Source organism: Sceloporus occidentalis, unplaced genomic scaffold (assembly GCF_023333645.1).
Source record: "Sceloporus occidentalis isolate IW3139 unplaced genomic scaffold, rSceOcc1.0.p SCAF_2, whole genome shotgun sequence".
In the NCBI taxonomy this organism is placed as follows: Eukaryota; Metazoa; Chordata; class Lepidosauria; order Squamata; family Phrynosomatidae; genus Sceloporus; species Sceloporus occidentalis.
In genome coordinates, this window is record NW_028316982.1 from 212,556,098 (window position 1) to 212,574,919 (window position 18,822).

Genomic DNA, 18,822 nt, shown 5'->3' on the forward strand with positions numbered 1-18,822 from the left:
AGACTGTGGCCTGTTACAGACTGCCAAAATAAAGCTGCTTCGGGTCTCTTTGGAAGTATGCTATTTAAATGATGCATGGGTCCTAAGAGTCCGGAGGTCGCGCCAAAGCCACACTCCGTTCCTAAGCACTGGAGTGCAGCTTGGGTGCAGCTTCCGGATTCGTAGGACCCATGCATCATTTAAATAGCATACCTCCAAAGAGACCCGAAGCAGCTTTATTTTGGCAGTCTGTAACAGGCATGTCTGTCTGTTGCCAGATGACTATCTTAGCTAACAACAGAAAAGCTCATCACAGGGTTGACCACCAGATAACAAATTGGTCAAAATAACTGAACACAACAATGGTGAGGAATCTCCATTAGCAGAGGAACTATGTATATTAAGGGGGGAAATGATCTTCAAGATATTTCCAAATAAATAATTCAAATTTAAGCTGTCACTACATTCCTCTGTCCTACTGCCAGGTGCAAATGTTTCAATTCCAACTGGTATTCTGCAAACTGACTGTAGGTGCTTTTAACCTGCCTGCAGGAGCTATTTTATTGAATTTTATATTTATCCTTTTTAATGGATCTGTTTTATATTTTTTTAACTCAATACCCAGTTTAATCACAATTTAGCAATATAACTTTTCAGAAAACTTTGCTTTGTGAAAACTTCATGAAATAGTGATAGTTATGTGTCTGAAATCCTTACATTAAGAAGCAGGTATGTCTAACCTCGAATAATTGAATAAAATTGGATAATTTTGATGTAACAATATTTAAATTTGAGACATACCATGAAAGTATGTATTTATTTAATATGTTACTTTCTTTCCTGTGCACAACCCAAGGTGGTTTGTAGCTTGAATTAAAAGAGCATATAATTAAAAACAATTTGTTTTGTATGTTTTGACTTATTTCTTTGTATGTGTTTTATCTGTATTTGTTTTAATTTCTGACAGCTGCCTTTAAACCTAGTTTTTTGGGAAAAACTGTGACAGCAGTGAAAAAATAAATAAATAAGCACTCACATAAATACACACACTTCTGGACCAACATTATATAGTGCATTCAACCAGCAACTCTAACACAAAAAAGTTGTCCATGCAGTGCCAATGTTTGAACAGTATTATGTTCTTATAAGTGCTCAAAGATTCCAGGAACTATGTGAATGGTTAGGTTACCAACAAACCAGAACCCTAGAGACAATCAATGGCTTATTGGAATGATAGCTTTTCACATGGTTAGAGCTCTTCACCCATTTAAAGCCAACAAACAGGATATCTTTAAGCAGCTGTCACTACATAGTTCAGAGCTTGTCTATCCCAGGTGCGTTCCAAAGAATTATTCTCTTGTTTCCTTTATTTCAGCAAGAATTATATCATTGTAGACAACGACTTCTATTGTTATACCTACAGAATCTGCTAAAACAAGACAAGGTCAAATTTCACTGGGCTTCTCAATAGATACACTGTATATTTTCCTTATTCAAGAACAATACATTTTAATCTAAATTATGAAAGTAGGTAAATGTTATGTCACTTGTAGCATAACACTGTGATCCAGAAGACCACACTCTTAAAATTCAGCTCTAGATTATGAAGTGCTATGTTTCAAGTTGTGATAGCAATGTTCACTGCTGGTATGACCTACAAAGCCCCATACAATCTGGGTACTGACTATCTCAAGACTATATTTCCCGATACTAGCCTGCCTAATGCTTAAGGAAAGCTTTTTTCTTGGGCTGCATCTACACTGCAGAATCAATGCAGTTTGACATTGTTTTAACTGTAACGGCTCAACACTTTGGGTTTGTAGTTTTATGAAATATTTAGCTTTTTCTGTCAGCACGCAAACTACAAATCCCAGGACAGAGCCATGACAGTAAGTGGTGTCAAACTCCATTAATTGTGTAGTGTAGCAGCAGCCTGGGTCCCACCAGCCTTTGCAGCCATGTTTGATGAAAGCACAAGAAAAGGCCGACTTGGTGCTTGCTCACGGACTGTGTTGATCCTTTTTAAAGGATATTAGACTGGCCTAGTTTCTGCTCCCTTTTTACAGTGTTTTTTTGTTTTTTGTTTTTTTTGTTTTTTGGCAACTAACTAGCTATCATGGAAAAGGTTTTTTTCCCAGTGGGGAGATATTTTTTGCCTTCTCTTGTTAGATTTTTTTTAAAAAAATGCTTTTAATTTGTTTTAATTCAGTGCTTAGTTTTAACAATGACAACTTATTTGTTTTAAATGTGTTTTTAGCATGTAACTTTTTAAATTATATGCTCTTTTAATTCATGCTACAAACCACCTTGGGTTGTGCACTGGAAAGAAAGAGGGATATTAAATGAATACATACATTTATGGTATGTCTTAATTTTAAATATTGTTGCATCAAAATTATTCAAGCTTAGACATACTTGCTTCTAAATGGATTTCAAACACACAACTATCACTTTTTCACTGTAGTAATTATGAGCATGAGTGGCATAGCAATGAGGCTACTGGCATCTGTACACAGCAAAGTTTTCTAATTAAATGTTTCAATACATACAGCAAAATAGACAAGGGCATTCTTGGGACTATGGTTGTGTGCAAACCATTGCACACAGTAATTCTGTGCATAAAAAAATGTTACCTGTGAATAATTCCACAGGCCTAAATCTATCACCAAACTAACAGTGAAAATTCCTGCTAGCACAGTTGCACTGGAATATATCATTACAGTGGAGCCTTGTTATCTGCTGGGGTTTGGTTCCAAGACCCTCTATGGATGTCAAACTATGTGGATGCTTAATTTCCATTAAATACAGTGGCAGAGTAAAATGATGTCCCTTATATAAAATGGCAAAATCAAGGTTTGCTTTATATATTTTTTCAATATTTTCAAGCCATGGATGGTTGAATCAATGGATAAAAAATCCATGGATATGGAGGGCCAACTGTATGCATATGATATCGCAAAGCACTGAAAGCATCCAACCACATGATCAAGAGCAACTGCACAGACTAAAAATTAGTGCAATATCCTTAAAGGTGCATCCATAAGTATAACACACCTCACCCTAACACAAAGGACAGCATTGGAAACAGGCGTTAAGAGTAAAAATTGAAGGATTTTTTTTAGTTCGGCTGAACAGAAAATATTAAACAATCCTGCCTCATTGCTTAATGTTTGAAATATAATTATCTGAAGGCATTTAAAAATGTTTGTAGGTGGACCAACAAAGACAGTAGGTCGGTAATTTTATAGGATAATGAGATCCTAAAATCTAGATTGTAATGATCATTCCAAGGTAGGAATGAAGAATGCAGTAATTACCTCCATTCTTATGGTTGCTTTTAATTATAGAACACTACCAAATGATAGGGAATTATGGGCTGTAGAGTGGAACAAATTTCAGAGCCATGAAGCTATGGTTTTAAATGGATAGTTTTGCTACTTTTTTCCTCAGCTTCTTAGAAGAAATAGTGTCTTCTCACATTAGATAATATGGAGAAAACAGTCTCTAAAATAGGCATAAACAATGCTACAAAGAAATGCATAGTGCACCACCAGCATCTTGAAGCAGGCTCAGAAACTGAGAAACAACTGACGTATTTTCTGAAACATTAACAAATGTGCTTTTACCTCTAGACCCTGTTTAAGACTAACAAAGAAGTCTGGCGAAACTGTAGTATCCAACAAAATACTAAAATTTGTGCTACAAAAAACATAATGTAAAATATTAGACAGCAAAGGTTTTTTCACATGCTTTCACATGTTGATCTTTCAATTATACAGAGAAAAGACACTTACTTGTATCTGCCTGGCTTCCTACACTGATGTATCTATCATTGCCGGGAAGTGCTGTTTGATAGTATGTTGTCTCTTCTTGCTGAGGAATCTTAGCATTCTTTGCAGTGAGGAAAGCTACAGCTAATTCCAAATTTCCATTGCTATCCTTTAAATGTACAAGAATAAATGTATCAGTATGCTATTTTGTGATCCACTAGTTTGCATCCAACATCAAGTCTAGGTACATTTCATTCTTCCGCTTTACATCTGCATACTTAAAATATGATTTGACTAATAAAGATTTATTTTTTTTATTTTAATTTGTTGTGTTTACCTGCTGCCTTATAAAACACAGTCTGAGAGAGTCACACAATAAAATATATTAAAAGCAATAATGATATGACAAGTGCTATATAAAACTCTTGAGCTAAATGAACTCACTAAAAAAAAATCATGGTTGAGAGAAATATTTCTCTCTGGTAGCAAAACAACAACTACGAAGTTGCAAAAGAAGGAGTTCATACCATAAACAGGATCTCAAAGTGAGAAAGAAGGTGGTGGCAGTGTGTGGACACTCACTGGGAGAGGTGGGGTTGAAAAAAAAGGCCCTATCCATAAGCTAATCACCCCAACAAAGCCTTTTATTTTCATGTGTTTCTCCTTGTTAACAGGCCACAAGAAGAGAAAGATCAACATCTGAGATACATGCAAATGAATGTAATTTCAAACAAGTACCCAGTAAACTGAGGCGGGTTGCACCCGCCCCTTTCCCCGGTGTATCGGGGCCTCAGCTGCCAGACCAGCAGCCTCCGAGGACCCGATCCGTTGCTTTCCAGGCTGCGGGGAAGCGGCAAAAGGCCCCTTCCCCGCAGCCTGAAAAGGGGTGTCCTTGGGGCTTCAAGCCCCAAGGACACCGCACGGCAGCGGGGAGGAGGATAAAGGGGCCGCTTGGCCCCTTTCTCCCTTGCTTCACTGGGTGCAGCCGTCTGAAGGCTGCGCCCAGCGACGCAAAGTGGCGCCGCAAACCAGGAAGGAGCTCCAAAACGGAGCTCCTTCCTGGTCCACGCAAAGGGCGCACTAAGCGCCCTGGCACGGACCGACGACGTCACGTCCACGCCACCCCGTATAGAGGTGGCGCGGTCGTGACGTCATCATGGCGGCCCCCATGTGGAAGGGGAGCCGCCATTTTGTACGGACTCAGTCTGTACTAGGGTTAGGGGGGTGAGGAAGCACCGCACCTTCCTAACCCTAGTACGGACTGACTCCATACTTTCATGGCGGTTTGTAACCCGCCTGTAATACAACCAGAACTGGGCAGAAGAAAGGCATTACGCATCTCTTGCCTGAGTAGTGAAAACCCAAGGCAAGGAGTATGTATTCTGAATTTATGGCGGGTTACAGACCGCCATCTGGGTCATCCTTAGGATGTCCTAGTTTAAAAAAGGGGCGTCTCTTCTAGACGCCTCTACTCCTGTTACGGACTCTATCTGTAACAAATGGCGGCGGCCGTTCCACACGGCCGCCGCCATTTTGACGTCTTGGACGCCTAGCATCCAGACATGTCGGGGCAGAAGTGACGCCGCGAAAGTGCGCCTTGCGCTTTGCAGCGCCACTTCCGGGGCCCAGGAAGGAGCGCGATTTCCGCGCTCCTTCCTTGCAGCGTCCGGGAGTCCCACGGTTCAGAAGCTGCGGCTCCCGGATGCTGCAAGCGGTGCCGGCAGCAGACCGCCACAATTTGGTGGTCTGTAACGTGCCGTTATTTCAAATCACATCTGAAAGCATTAGCAGCAGCAGCATCTGAACAGCTATATGGCATATTTAAAGTTTTCACCATTAAATACTCTATACTAGATTGTACATGTTGTTGGACTGTAACATCCAACATCTCGAAGTTGCCGTACCATCTGAGGTTTGTATAAGTTTTAGCCAGTGCCCCATCCCTACTCAACAGGGATGTTATATTTCTTTGTTGTAAGTAATTATTTTAGGTGAATAAATACATCATTATTTGAGCATTATTTGCACTAATTCTATCAAGAGACCCACAAATGTTACCCTACTTTTAAGGTACATCAACTATATGAACTTAAATCGGTTAAGTTTAGTATTGACTGTCAAAAGAAATCCTAGCTTAGACATGGGCAAATGTAAAATTAAAACAGACATAAGTCATTTTTAAAAGCCACCATACCTTTAAGGCTTGCTGCAATACTTGGGTATCCGTGATGCCAGTGATCTCTCTCAGCTGATTCAGAAATGTCTGCTGGTGCTGGAGAATTAAAGAGCTAGTCAGCATTGAAGCCAAATCGGGGGGGAAATCAAGCAGAAAAAGAATATTTGACTTGTTTTAAATTTCTAAATAAGGCAGTGAAACAGTTGCAGGGGGTCAGGTATGAAAATAAAGGTGAAGGTCAAAGAGAGGATTATCTTATGGAAGAACTGATGTAACAGGGATAGGATACTTTAATGGAATTTTGGCCTGATACAGACAGGCCAAAATAAAGCTGCTTCAAGTCACTTTGGAGGTATACTGTTTAAATGAAACATGCACCCTAAGAGTCCAGAACCCGCATCAAAGCCACGCTCCAGTCCTAAGGACTGGACTGCGGCTTTGGCGCAGCTTCCAGACTCTTAGGATGCATGCATCATTGAAACACCATACCTCCAAAGTGACCTGAAGCAGCTTTATTTTGGCCTGTTTGTATAGGGCCTTAATTAGCCTTTCTTTGTATTCCGAATTTCATCATGTGTTCTTACCATTTAGACTATAAGATTTGGCAAGCAAAAATATATATAATTAATGCAAGAGATGTACCAGAAATACAGCACAGCCCTGTGATTGAAATTATGGCTGCAGCTTATCCTATCCATCATTTTTACTTCTGAAATACAGTATTTTTAATACTATGATACAGAAAGTTCCTTTCTAAGCATTGCTGAGCATAAACTGTGACTTTCTACAATCAAAGTAAAAATGAACCAATGTTGTCAGGTAACCAGAGAACATAAAATAGCTTTGAAAAGCACACACTATTTATATAGGTAACTGATATTCTGCCTCCCAAAACTCAATTTTTCTCAAGGCCAAGTACAGAAAACAGAAACAATTAGAACGTACTTCAACATATAAACATTAAATGTCATACAGAGGTTTTTTTAAATAACATTTTATTTTAGGCAGCCTTTCTACTAAAGTGGCCCTTGTATCCACTGGGGTTTGGTTCCAAGATCCCCCACGGATACCAAATCTGTGGATTTCAAGTCCCATTAAATACAATGGTGTTGTAAAATAGGGTTCCTTATACAAAATGGCAAAATCAACGTTTGTTTTTGGAACTTATGTTTTTAAAAATATTTTCAAGCCATAGATACTTGAATCTGTATATAAAGAATACATAGATATGGAGGGCTGACTGTATTAGAATACAATTATGAGACTGACAAGCAGCAGTGTAGACAGCAACTCAGGAAAGTCTCGGGTTTCCAGAACTGAGCACAGGCATTTAAAGATAGTTGAAAGATGTTTTTTTTTCTTATAGCTTCAGGCAACTCTACCCCTTTCTTTAAGCCATGCTTGGTATCACATCAGATCCCCTGGCAGACATAATTTGAAAATGTTTTACATTCCTCCCCTTCCCCTGCATCATCCACTCTGGTATCTGTTACAGAAGTTACGACACTTCTTCTGGGATCAAGTTAGAGATGGCCAAGATCCTTTCAATTGACAAGTGTGGCATTCAGTGTAGTATCTTTCGGCTGCAAGAGATACAGTGGGCCTTTGATATCCACTGGGGTTTGATTCCAGGAATCCATGTTGCTATCAAAATCCATGAATGCTCAAGTCCTTTTAAATTCAATGTTGTAGTAAAATATTGTCTCTTACATAAAATGGCAAAATCAAGCCATGGTTGATTGAATCTGTGGATAATGAATCCATGAATATGGAGGACAGACTATATATTATTTCCATCCCTACCATTTCCAATATTTTCAAGCCATGGGATAAGGAATCCTGGATATGGAAGGCAGACTTTACAACTTAGTCACAAACCTACCATGGCTGGAAAATGGGTCAGAATGGGAGATGCAACAGCAATGTCTACCTGTCCTCCAGTTCTCAGTGCCACAACTTATGTGTATTAGTACTGGTTCATGTATTTCACATTCAACCATGTAACAGCAAATAAGATGGTTATCAAGTTATACTGTATATTACATCAAGAAATAAAATAAAAATTGCCAACAGATGGCTATAAAATATCTATTAAACACAAAGTTTCCCTCCCAAGTGTTATATACTGTAGTACAAGATTTCTAATAAGCATGTTCCTAAAATTGCACAGTGTTGCTTTCAATTTGTTTCCAACTTATGGCAACTCTAAGGGAAGCCATTGTGGGTTTTTGTTTTGTTTTTTTGAGGCAAGATCTGTTCAGAGGTGGTTTGTCAATGCCTCCACTCTGAGAAAGAGTAACTTGCCCAAAGTCACCCACTGGATTGCCATGGCTGGGTACAGATTCAAACCCTGGTCTTCTGGAATCCTAGTCTGGCACTACACTACATTGGCTTGCTACATAATGTTACAGAACGAAACAGAAGGCAAGTGGCTGATAGGGTAGTACTTAAAATGGATTTTATTCATTCTATTGTTAGACATGCCTACCGCTATATGGAATAAAGTAAAGTGTCAACTCCTTACTGAGACACTTCATGTACTGGCCAACAGCAATTTTTAAGTGAAAACCTGATGTTAACAAAGCATGGTTATGTACCAAATTTAGCATTATTTTACTTGGAAAAAACACCCCAAACTCTTTTCTTATGAAAAGCAACCATATTTATGAAATTGTGTGAAACACTCACCTAAAGCTAGGCTCAAAGATTACACAACTACTACCTAACCAGCCAAAACAAAAACAATAAAACTCACCCTCAAGTTCATTAACTTAATAGCATAGCTTATTTTGCCTCTAAGTCAAAGATCTCTGGAGTTGTCTGGGCTGACACACAATGGGTTTAAGAAATCCAAGGGGGATTTTTAACTTTTTCTGCCTATTTAAGTGTCTAGCTCAGGTACAGCTTAAAACATATTCTCATGCACAGCACAGCAGGTTATTAAAGAGGTTACATCTATGACTTCCCCTAATGGATACATTTTGCAATAGATGAAATCTAAACAAACTTTCAGTAAGAACAACTGTCACTTTTCCACTGATCTTATTTATACTAGTGTTTGGAAATTAGCATAGGTTTTCTAGGGAGAGGCATGCATTCTATGGAATACTTGAAGATAACTGAACCGGACACAAAACCACATATAAGAAGTCAAGACAATATTCTCATGTCTTATTTGTGTACTTTATGTAAGATCTGCTTCTGTCCTCAGTGTATGTAACTGCTTCCTGTACTTTGTTTACATTATTAGTTCCTCAATAACTAATTGCTAGTGAAGGATTTCCCAGAATCTAAGTCTATATAAATAAAGTCACACAGTGCCTGACATCAGCTCTACACTTCCTCATTTTCATGACTTAATATTAATAAATTGGTATTTTTCTCATTTCCATCTACCTCTGACACACAACTGTAATCCCATCTTCTTTCTTTAGTAAAATGGGGGTTACTAAAAATACAAAAGGAGATAGTAAGGATAGCCTAAACTGGTAAGCAATAGCCAGGAAAAATGTCAACGCAGCAGGAAGGCATCCCCATAGATTTTCATTCTCCACGTCCATTCAGCATTTCCACTTTCTCCTGCCAATAAAACTCTGACTGAAGCTAAGGGCTGTGTAATGTGGACATCATCCCTTTAGTGCTGGAAGAACACCAAATATTCCCACATAGGTTGCCAAAAGAAAGTCACTGGATGCTAACAATTTCTATTTCGCCACAGCATGACAGAAAGGCTTCAGCAAAACAGATGGAAAAAACATCTTCAGTGCCTGCACACAGCTACATGTAAATCAACCACCGTTAATGGGGAGCAAGAGCTAAGAATTAGACCATTGCCTGTGGGCTTACCATAGGCACCTGGTATGGGAAACAGTGTATCCATCTAGATAATCTAGTCCAGAGTATATACCTAATGGTATTCAACTAAATTTTTTGATACAGAAATTGCTATGTTGATGGATGTTCTGAACCACTAAGAAAAAATATTTCTGTGACTCTGCATATTAATCTTGTATTGAATTATTCAACATCTCTCTAAAATATATGGTTAGCCAGTAAACTAGTGATGAAAGTAGGATATGACTAACGGCCGGTACAATAGAGCATCACCAAAATTTGGATTTAGTATAGTGGGCAGCATCCAAAAGGGCTTCTTTACTCACTGCAGCCTCCTGAAAATCTTCCCGAGAACTGAGGTAGTTCAGGAAAGTAGGACAGCCCACAGCAGAAGGGGGCTTTATGAGAACTCAGGGGAGTATGATTATAAGTGGAAGTGTCTTTTTGCATGTTTTGAGCCAAGGACTCCAATCATACAAAATACTAAACAAAATTATAGACAGCCACCCTCAAATCCACAAAGCTTTTAATGAAAGCTTATACTATATGTTCATAATATTTCAATGCTCGTGCTGCCTTTTCAGTATGTAATTTGTTTTTTCTCTTCAAATGTTTTGTCAAAATTCTTTCCACCTGTCTCTCACAATGTCACTACTCAAAGCAAATTGTGGTCAACAACTCTGCAAATATTTATATAAACTGGCCTATATTTCACAGTGAAGGGTAAGTGTCATTCATATATTAGCATATAACAGAAATAATTGAACCTGCTATTCATATTACATGATTTCTTTTGAATGTGGAAGTTCCAAAATCGCTTAGTAGTACAGATTGACATTTAGGTGGTATGTACTGACTTTGAGACATCTCTCTGTGTGCTACCCCTTCCAACTCTATGATTCTATGATTGTAGTAGCAAAACCATCAGATTTTTCCAAACATTTCTTCTCAAGGTGTAGTACAATGGCAGGATGATAACAAAGTATTTATCAATATATTTATATTTTAAATCTAATTTTGCATCAATTTTAAAGTGGGAAATAATTTTCTCGAAAAAACTCAAATAGTTATTTTTTAAAGCCACATTGGATTGCTATTAACTGTTAAACTGTGGTACAACACACACATCCCTACCATTCACCCTGGGTTGGAACAGGTGGACCCGATAAAGCGGGCTGCGGCTGCTCCAGCATGATTCACACCGGGACTGCAGCAACCGCACGTGCCTGGTCCCAATCCAGGCTGCCACTGCAGTTTTAATCTAGGCCAGCAAAAGGAGCAGTATTTTACCACTCCTCTTTGACTTGGGTCTTTGTAAAAGACGCAGCCTTGGCGTGGTTTCCAGCTGCACTGAGGCGTGTGTCATCTAAACACTACGCCTTGAACGAGGCCAGCAATCAATTTATTTGGCCTGTCTGTTTCGGGTCCTTGTTATCCACACAACAGCCATGAAGAACAAGACAGAAACATGAGACATGCCATGAGCCAGCGCCTACAGCATGCAATATTCCTCCTCTACATTTAGAAAGGTCACCCCCTGTACCTAAAACAAAAAAGTAACAAAAAAGTTGACAGTTACATCCTCAAAAAAGGTTGATTCCTTGTTAAGTTATATCTTGCAAAAGGAATTATAGAATCATAGAGTTTGAAGAGACCACAAGGGCCATCCAGTCCAACCCCTGCTATGCAGGAACTCACTATCAAAGCACTCTCAACAGATGGCCATACAGACTGTTTAAAAAACTTTCAAAGAAGGAGACTCCAAGATACTTCAAGGCAGCAAATTCCACTGTCCAACAGCTCGTACTACCAGGAAGGTTTTTCCTTAGACAGAATTTCTTTTAATAATGAATAACAAGTCATCTGTCATTATTAACTTCAGAGTTCTGTAAAATTTATCATAGAGCACTAAAGAAAATAGTTTAAGAAACCATATTATTGCTTTGAGTTATACACTATTAGCACCAGACTAAAGCAAAATGAATCACCTTTTTGAAACCTATTCCTCAAAAACTCAATTATAGTGGCACCTTGTACATAAGTAGAAATCCCATCCAACTGGTCTGCATGAGGTTGCTGATATTAACTGCCTTCAAGTTGGCTTTCACTTATGATGACGGTATGAGTAAGAGTCCTCCAAGCGTCTCAGTCAACAGCTTTGCCAAGGTCTTCTGGCCTCAAGGCTCTGGTACCCATCTTAATAACACAAGAAGTACCCTTCATAGTACTGTTAGTGTTCCTGCTCTGTAAAGAAGGCTTGCCTTTCTACGCTGAAGAAATAGAGGACCTATTAACAATCAAAACATAAAATGTTTGCACACAGTTCTCAAATCATGACTATATATCCCATGTTGCTTCACGGGGTTCTTTTAATATGAATTTAAAAAATACAGTTCTAAAGAGAAGACAGAAGAAATCTGGTACTAACTTTAATCAGTGGATAAGAAAAAATGTCTCTTTAAATTAATTTAATTAAGAACTGAAGAATATTTGCTCAGTTGCGTTTAATACATTGAAGCTTTAGAAATGTGATCATACCAAAGTACATTTGATAATGATAGGGTGGCTTTGTCTACATTGGGAAACATTTGGGAATTAAATACTAGGGAAGATACACTTACTGGAAAGTCAATGTCTTTGAACCATGGGAATATTTTTGCAATATTTGAATAGGCTTGGTACCAAACCAAAAATAGCACCATTCCAGAATGTGAGTTATCAACATTCTAGTTGTTTATCCACATATCAGTTCAACTATGGAAAATCCCTGATTATCACTAATGGTCTTAATGTAACTCATATGATCTATTAAAGAAGAAAAACAGTATAGGAGTTTCAAAAAATAGTGTGTGTGTGTGTGTGTGTTTTAAAAAAATGTTAATATAAAAATATAATGTATATATGGAAATCAATTGTGATGACATTATGTGACAATGTAATACTGTATGATGGATTGTTTGGGCATTCTGTCCCTAAAATGTTTGTCATCTGATACAGAGCAAAAAAACAGGATTAATGAAATTCTATATGTCCATCATTTGAAACGTACATATCAGTTCAAATTATAATAGGTATATTCAACTTGATGTATTCTTGGATTTATTTAGAACATGAAGTTTACTAAAACACTGAAGTCTGTACTGAAATTTTATCTGATGCAGTAACATAAAGGTAATTTTAGCACAACAGCCTGTAGATACAATTGGCTTAGGAGCCAATAAAAGGTTTCAACCACCTCAACCTAATCACAGTGAAGTCATTTTTCAAGATCTGCATTCTATTTCCTGCCAAGAACAAATGCTATTTTATACTAGATAAAAGTTTACCTCAGCAGTACATGGGTAAGGGGATTGTCAATAATATAAACTGTTATTTGCACCATTGTGGTTATAGCCACATTCAAAGCACGGTGTATTCAGAAGAGTAATCTAAATATACCTAACTTGTTAAGCCTTACTAATCAAAACTCTAAATTATCACAATCAATCTAGACCTGCTCAAAAATTCTTTGGGACCTGTCAGCCTGATAACAGGAGCCCCACTACCACAGGCATCATCTGAAACATGCCTCTTGGCTTTAGAACTGATTAGCTCCATACAAATACTCACTGTATCTAACATGTTCTGATGCTTTCTGGTAATAACTGCCTCAGATTCTAATGCAAAATTGTTCTTAGCAAAGAATGAATTAAACTGTTCTAATTTTGTACAGTAAGAGTTCTCTAAACCAACACCATCTGGTAGCAAGGATTACTGAATTAAAATCCTGGAAAGCAAGACTATCCTACTACCTATTCAGCTACATAAGCAGTGAATACAGTACAAGCTAGTTACAGCAGTAAGCCACCTACTGCTTACAGGTGAGTAAGTGAGTGACAATCTTCAGAAGACAGCTATGATTTTTTTATCTATTTGTTTTTCTGGAAGCACCAAGCAGCAGTACATACTAAAGATTTAGACCACAGGCCAGAGACTTCTAGTATCCAGATGTTTTAAATAACTATTTTACTTATGAGAAATGAAAAAGAAACACTTTTTTAAATCTAATTATAACCATAATATTTTTTAAAAAAGCAGGAATGGAGGAAAGTCTACAATTATATTTGTTCCTTAATATTTCTGAAAAAGAAGTTTACCAAGCTCGGCTTTCCACCCCAACAAACAAACCAGTAGCCCTATACAGAGGAGAGAGAATCAGGAAATAAACAAATGGCATGAGTAGTTTCCCCTTTGAAAAGGTTTCCTCTTTCTTCTTCCTTTTTAAAAAGTACACAAACCATCTCCAACCACTATGAATCATTTCCAGGCAGCAAATTTGATCCCTTCACATTTACATATGAAGTCAGTAGTCACTGCTTTATATCCCATTAAAGCTTTACACATTAGATACAGTAAAATTAAGGCTTTCAGTTTTACAGCAATAGTAGCAACCAACAAACTGTGGAACTGTTTTAAGCATTTTAAGAGTACATTGTGGGACTGTCCACATAGACGAAAAGGTCCATGTCCATCCTCCCCGGCCTCGCATTAGTCCTGTTTGGATGACACAGACCAATACCCCATGGTCAGGATAGAGCTGGATCCTGGCAGATCAGACATGAATCCAGTGGATGTAGTCTGATCCAAGGTTATACTGGGCCTAATGCAGGTCAAAATTTCCTGCTGTTTGCCGCTGAGTTTCCTGGAAACTCCGCAGCAAACCCCAGCTGATTAGATAGCCCCCATGAGCTCCTTATCTTACTCTCCCATTGCACAACTCCCATCTCTACATCTGATGCAGAAATGGGGTACTTGGTCATGGGGTTCCCCGTTTCAACATCAGACATGGTGACGGGGTCTTCTCAGTAGTGGCTACAGCAGAATAAGGTAAGAAGCTCTCTGTGGTGCTGGGTGAATGGCACAGGGACAAGCAAGCAGGTAAACACCCGTCCATCTCTATGCCAGCTGGGGAACAGATCCGGGTTAACACCCAGGCCTTGAAAGCACAGACTGAGTCTCTGCTTTCAGAGCCCATCTGCTCAGGATCCATGATGAACAAATGAGAAACCTCTAAAAGGGCAAACAGTTTTGTACAGACACTGTAAAATGAAATGGTGATCACACGTCTTTCTTTATTACATGTCTGTCCATAGAGATCACCATCATAGTTAGTAATAACTTCATGTCACAGAGGTTTGGGAAAAAACTGGGTATGCACAATCAAGCAGATTGCCACTCTTATCCCTACTTGATAAAAAAACTCTGTATTTTACAAAGACAAGGCAACTTCCCATAAGCCTCATCTAAACACAAATGGGTCCAAAATAAGCAAGAGTATAAAAAAATAATGGGGAAACCTGGTGATACAGTAGTATATTAAGACAGTGAGATGTTATGTCAACAGAATGAGGAAATCAAATTCTTAGTACTTGGGCATACTGGATCAAGACATTACCTATCTCCACATAAAACACTGAGCCACAGTTCTTCAGAATGCTGACTTATCATTTCATTGCTCATGAACATGACTGTTCATGAACAGTCTTGCTTATCTTAGGCCTATCTTTAAATGGATAAAATAAACAAGAATTGAGAAGGGTGACAAGAGAGGAGGAATGGTGTTACATTTCAACTAGGATTCTAGATTGTTGCTCATTGTACAAATCTCAGTTCAGAAGACAACTTTAAACTCTAGCTTGAAGCTCCTGGCTTGTTAAAGGAAACGATCTAGAAAAACCTGTCTGGATGCAACACTAAGCTTTTCCACCTGATGAGTTACTGGTTCGTATAGGCACACTCCTACTTCCAGAGGGAGCCAAAGAGCAGTGTGCACCAGCATACCTTCCTGTGAATACAGGTTGAGTATCCTTTATTTAAAATGATTGGGACCAGATGTGTTCCATTCTTCAGATTTTTCGGATTTGGAAATACCTGTATGTGCACATGTGTACAGTAATAAGGCATAATGAGGCTGGAGAAAGACTGAGGGTCTGTGAAATGGCTGGGAGTGGATTCCACCATTTCACAGGTCCATGCATGTCTCTCTAGCTGTGTCTCTCTGCAGCCTCACAAATACAGTACACACACATATGTAGCTTTTGGAGAACTTCAGATTTCAGAATTCCTGATAAGGGATACTCAATCTGTAATAAACCAGAACTTTGGTTAGCAGGTTGCGTGAACAAAGTCAAATGGGAGTTCTTTTGATTCTCTCTCTCTCACTCACTCACACACACACACGTGCACACACACACACACAGTGTAGTAGTAATGTGTAATAGTAAAGTACTGCTACTGGCAATAACATGAAGAGGAACTATCCTGTTCACAGACCTGAAAACAAAAGAATCTGCTAAAAAATCTATCCAGTCATTCTCCCACACAGACATTCCCACAGTCTGAGCAAGGTATTGAAGCTGAAGCCAAAGTATCAAGGATTAAAAAAGTTACTAGAATGAAGGCAGCAAGCTGAAGGAAAGATTCCCATTATTAATAATAATAGTACCATATATTCCGGCGTACCCCCAACTCTTTCAGTTAAAATATAGAGTTTGGGATATACTCACCATATAAGACTACCCCTCTTTCAATGCACACCAAATTAAAAAAAAAATCAGCTTTGATTTCAATATGGTAATTTTAATTCAAATAACATGCAGGTACTTAGCAGGAAACCTTGTTGTATACAAAGCCTGCTTGGATTGGTCAGCTCTCCCTGCCTGCCCAGCCCTCCCTGTCTCCAAGACTATCAAAGTGGTAGATGCTTTCATACAATTGTCGCATACAGTGGGGATGTGGCCGCGGCCGTTTTTGAACTCCCCGCACCATATGCGGCAACCGCAGATTCTCCATTCCAGCTCAGAGGTTTCAGCACCTGCCCTATAAGACGACACCTGGCGTATAAGATGACCCCCGACTTTTGAGAAGATTTTCCTGGGTTAAAAAGTAGTCTTATACGCCAGAAAATACAGTAATTAATAATGAAAAGTTTTCTTCGCTGCAAGTGATGAACTGTAAATAACTTAAAGAAGGAGACAGCAACAGGTTTTCCTAGCTGGGCAATGTCTTTTCAACTGTGTTTTCACAGATAAAAGTAATAAAGATGAACTTACATAGGAAACTTGACTCCCTAATTCTGAAGTAACATAGTATGAAGTGTAGGTTGTAATTATTACAATCCACTTGAGTCATACAAATTTGCTACTACATTATTTACTATAAATGTTCCACATTAGAAATTTAAGCAGGACTTTGAGGGTGTTTCAGTGTTAACATGGAAAAAGTCAACATATGAAAGCTAGTCTTAAAAATTCCTGACTGGTGTTTGTCATTTCTTATTATTCTGCAACACTACCGTTAACATATTACTCAGTAACACAAATAATAACAAATTAAGTTTGTGTTTTATGCCTTTTCTAATGAGAGACAGATGACAACCAGAAGAAAAAAATGCTGTGTTATCACATGAAATCTATTCAGATATAATAAACCACAGCTGACATGAATCAAACAAGAAAACATAACAACATGCTTAGTTTGTCATGTAACAGAATTTTCAAATCCTTCAGATCTCTGAAATATTTGACTTACTTGGTAAACATTTTTACAGAATAGAATGTACACCACTTCAACTATGCTTACTACAAACAGTAGTGTTTATTTTTTTAAAAGGCCAATAATTAGATTAGATACTTATATCACGTAAGGATGGACTGTGTATTTGTTTATGAATGGGGAAAAATGTAAAATAGAAACATACAATGTGAGAGACATTTATAAGTCTATCTCTCTCTTCTACACAGCCCAAATGCCAGTAACTCACATGCAGTTCAAATGAGGGTAGCAATACCTATCAACATGGACCAACACACACAAACACCTTTCCTTCAATGTAGTTCTACCCATGTGATTTATGGATTGGACATGCAACTGTTCTTTAGTGTCACATGTAACTAAACAGGCCTTTCTTCAGAGCTTGTCATGGTCAGGTAGGTACCTGCCAAGATCCCCAGAGTTCAAAAGCATCCATCACCAATACTGCTGTTCCCACCAGGACAACCAACTGCTAATGTTGCCATCTTTGCCACCCTACAAAAGCTGCAGATCACCAGCAGCATTCATTTTCCTCACCCTGGATGTGTTTCCACAGCCGACAGTGGTGTTTCTCAATGGGAGACCAGCTACAGTCAAGAACTGTTGTACAGTCAGCCCTCCTTATCCATGGATTTTTTTATCCACAGATTCAAGCATCCAAGGCTTGAAAATATTCAAAGAAAGTAAAAATTCCAAAAAGCAAACCTTGATTTTCCATTTTATATAATATACACCATTTTGCTATGCCATTGTATTTAATGGGACTTGAGCATCCACGGATTTTGTTATCCACGGGGGTCCTGGAGCCAAACCGCAGTGGATACCAAGGGCCCACTGTATATATGTATAACTCTAGAAATTATAGTCAAAAAATGACCCCAAAAACCTGGATTAATTTATCCACAGGTTAATGCGAGCCCTGTATTTTCACTCTTATAAAAAGGGGAACCATCTCCTGATGAAAGGCAGAGTATAATCTGTCCTGGAAGCACTGATTCCCTTCTATTCTCTCATCCATCCAATCTTTAATGTGAGCACAAACAGTTATGTCTGCTGGAATTTTCTAAGTTCTTTGGCATTGCTTTCTTACTAGATTTCTAGTTGCTGGTACAAAATACACAGGAAAAAAAATGTACACACACAGCAAGAAACAGTATTATGGCAGTTCTCCATATCCATGGATGCAATCATCCATGGCTTGAAAATATTTTTAAAAAATTAATTTCAAAAAGCAAATCTTGATTTTGCCATTTTATATAAAGGACACCGTTTTATTAGAGAGCCAGCATGGTTTGAGTGTTGGACAACTCTGGAGAATAGGCTTCATACTCTAGCTTGCCCATGAAACCCACTAGGTGACATTGGTCAAGTCACATGCTCTCAGCCTAGGAGAAGGCAATGGCAAACCTCCCCTGAACAACTCTTGCCAAGCAAATCCCGTAACTGGTTTGCCTTGGGGTCCCCATAAGTCAGTAATGACTTGAAAACACG

General features: G+C 38.5%; 1 protein-coding gene across 3 annotated transcripts in view; it reads right to left on the reverse strand.

Annotated features, from left to right (window-relative positions):
- The window catches only part of USP25 (ubiquitin specific peptidase 25), a 92,734-nt gene that overhangs the window by 68,437 nt on the left and 5,475 nt on the right, over positions 1-18,822 (reverse strand). For all 3 annotated transcript variants that reach the window (XM_089512168.1, XM_089512169.1, XM_089512170.1), the window contains exons 2-3: positions 5,944-6,021; positions 3,774-3,918 (exon numbers count right to left, since the gene is read on the reverse strand). In XM_089512168.1, the coding sequence (XP_089368294.1) occupies positions 3,774-3,918; positions 5,944-6,021 (223 nt within the window). The remainder of the gene's footprint in view (positions 1-3,773; positions 3,919-5,943; positions 6,022-18,822) is intronic.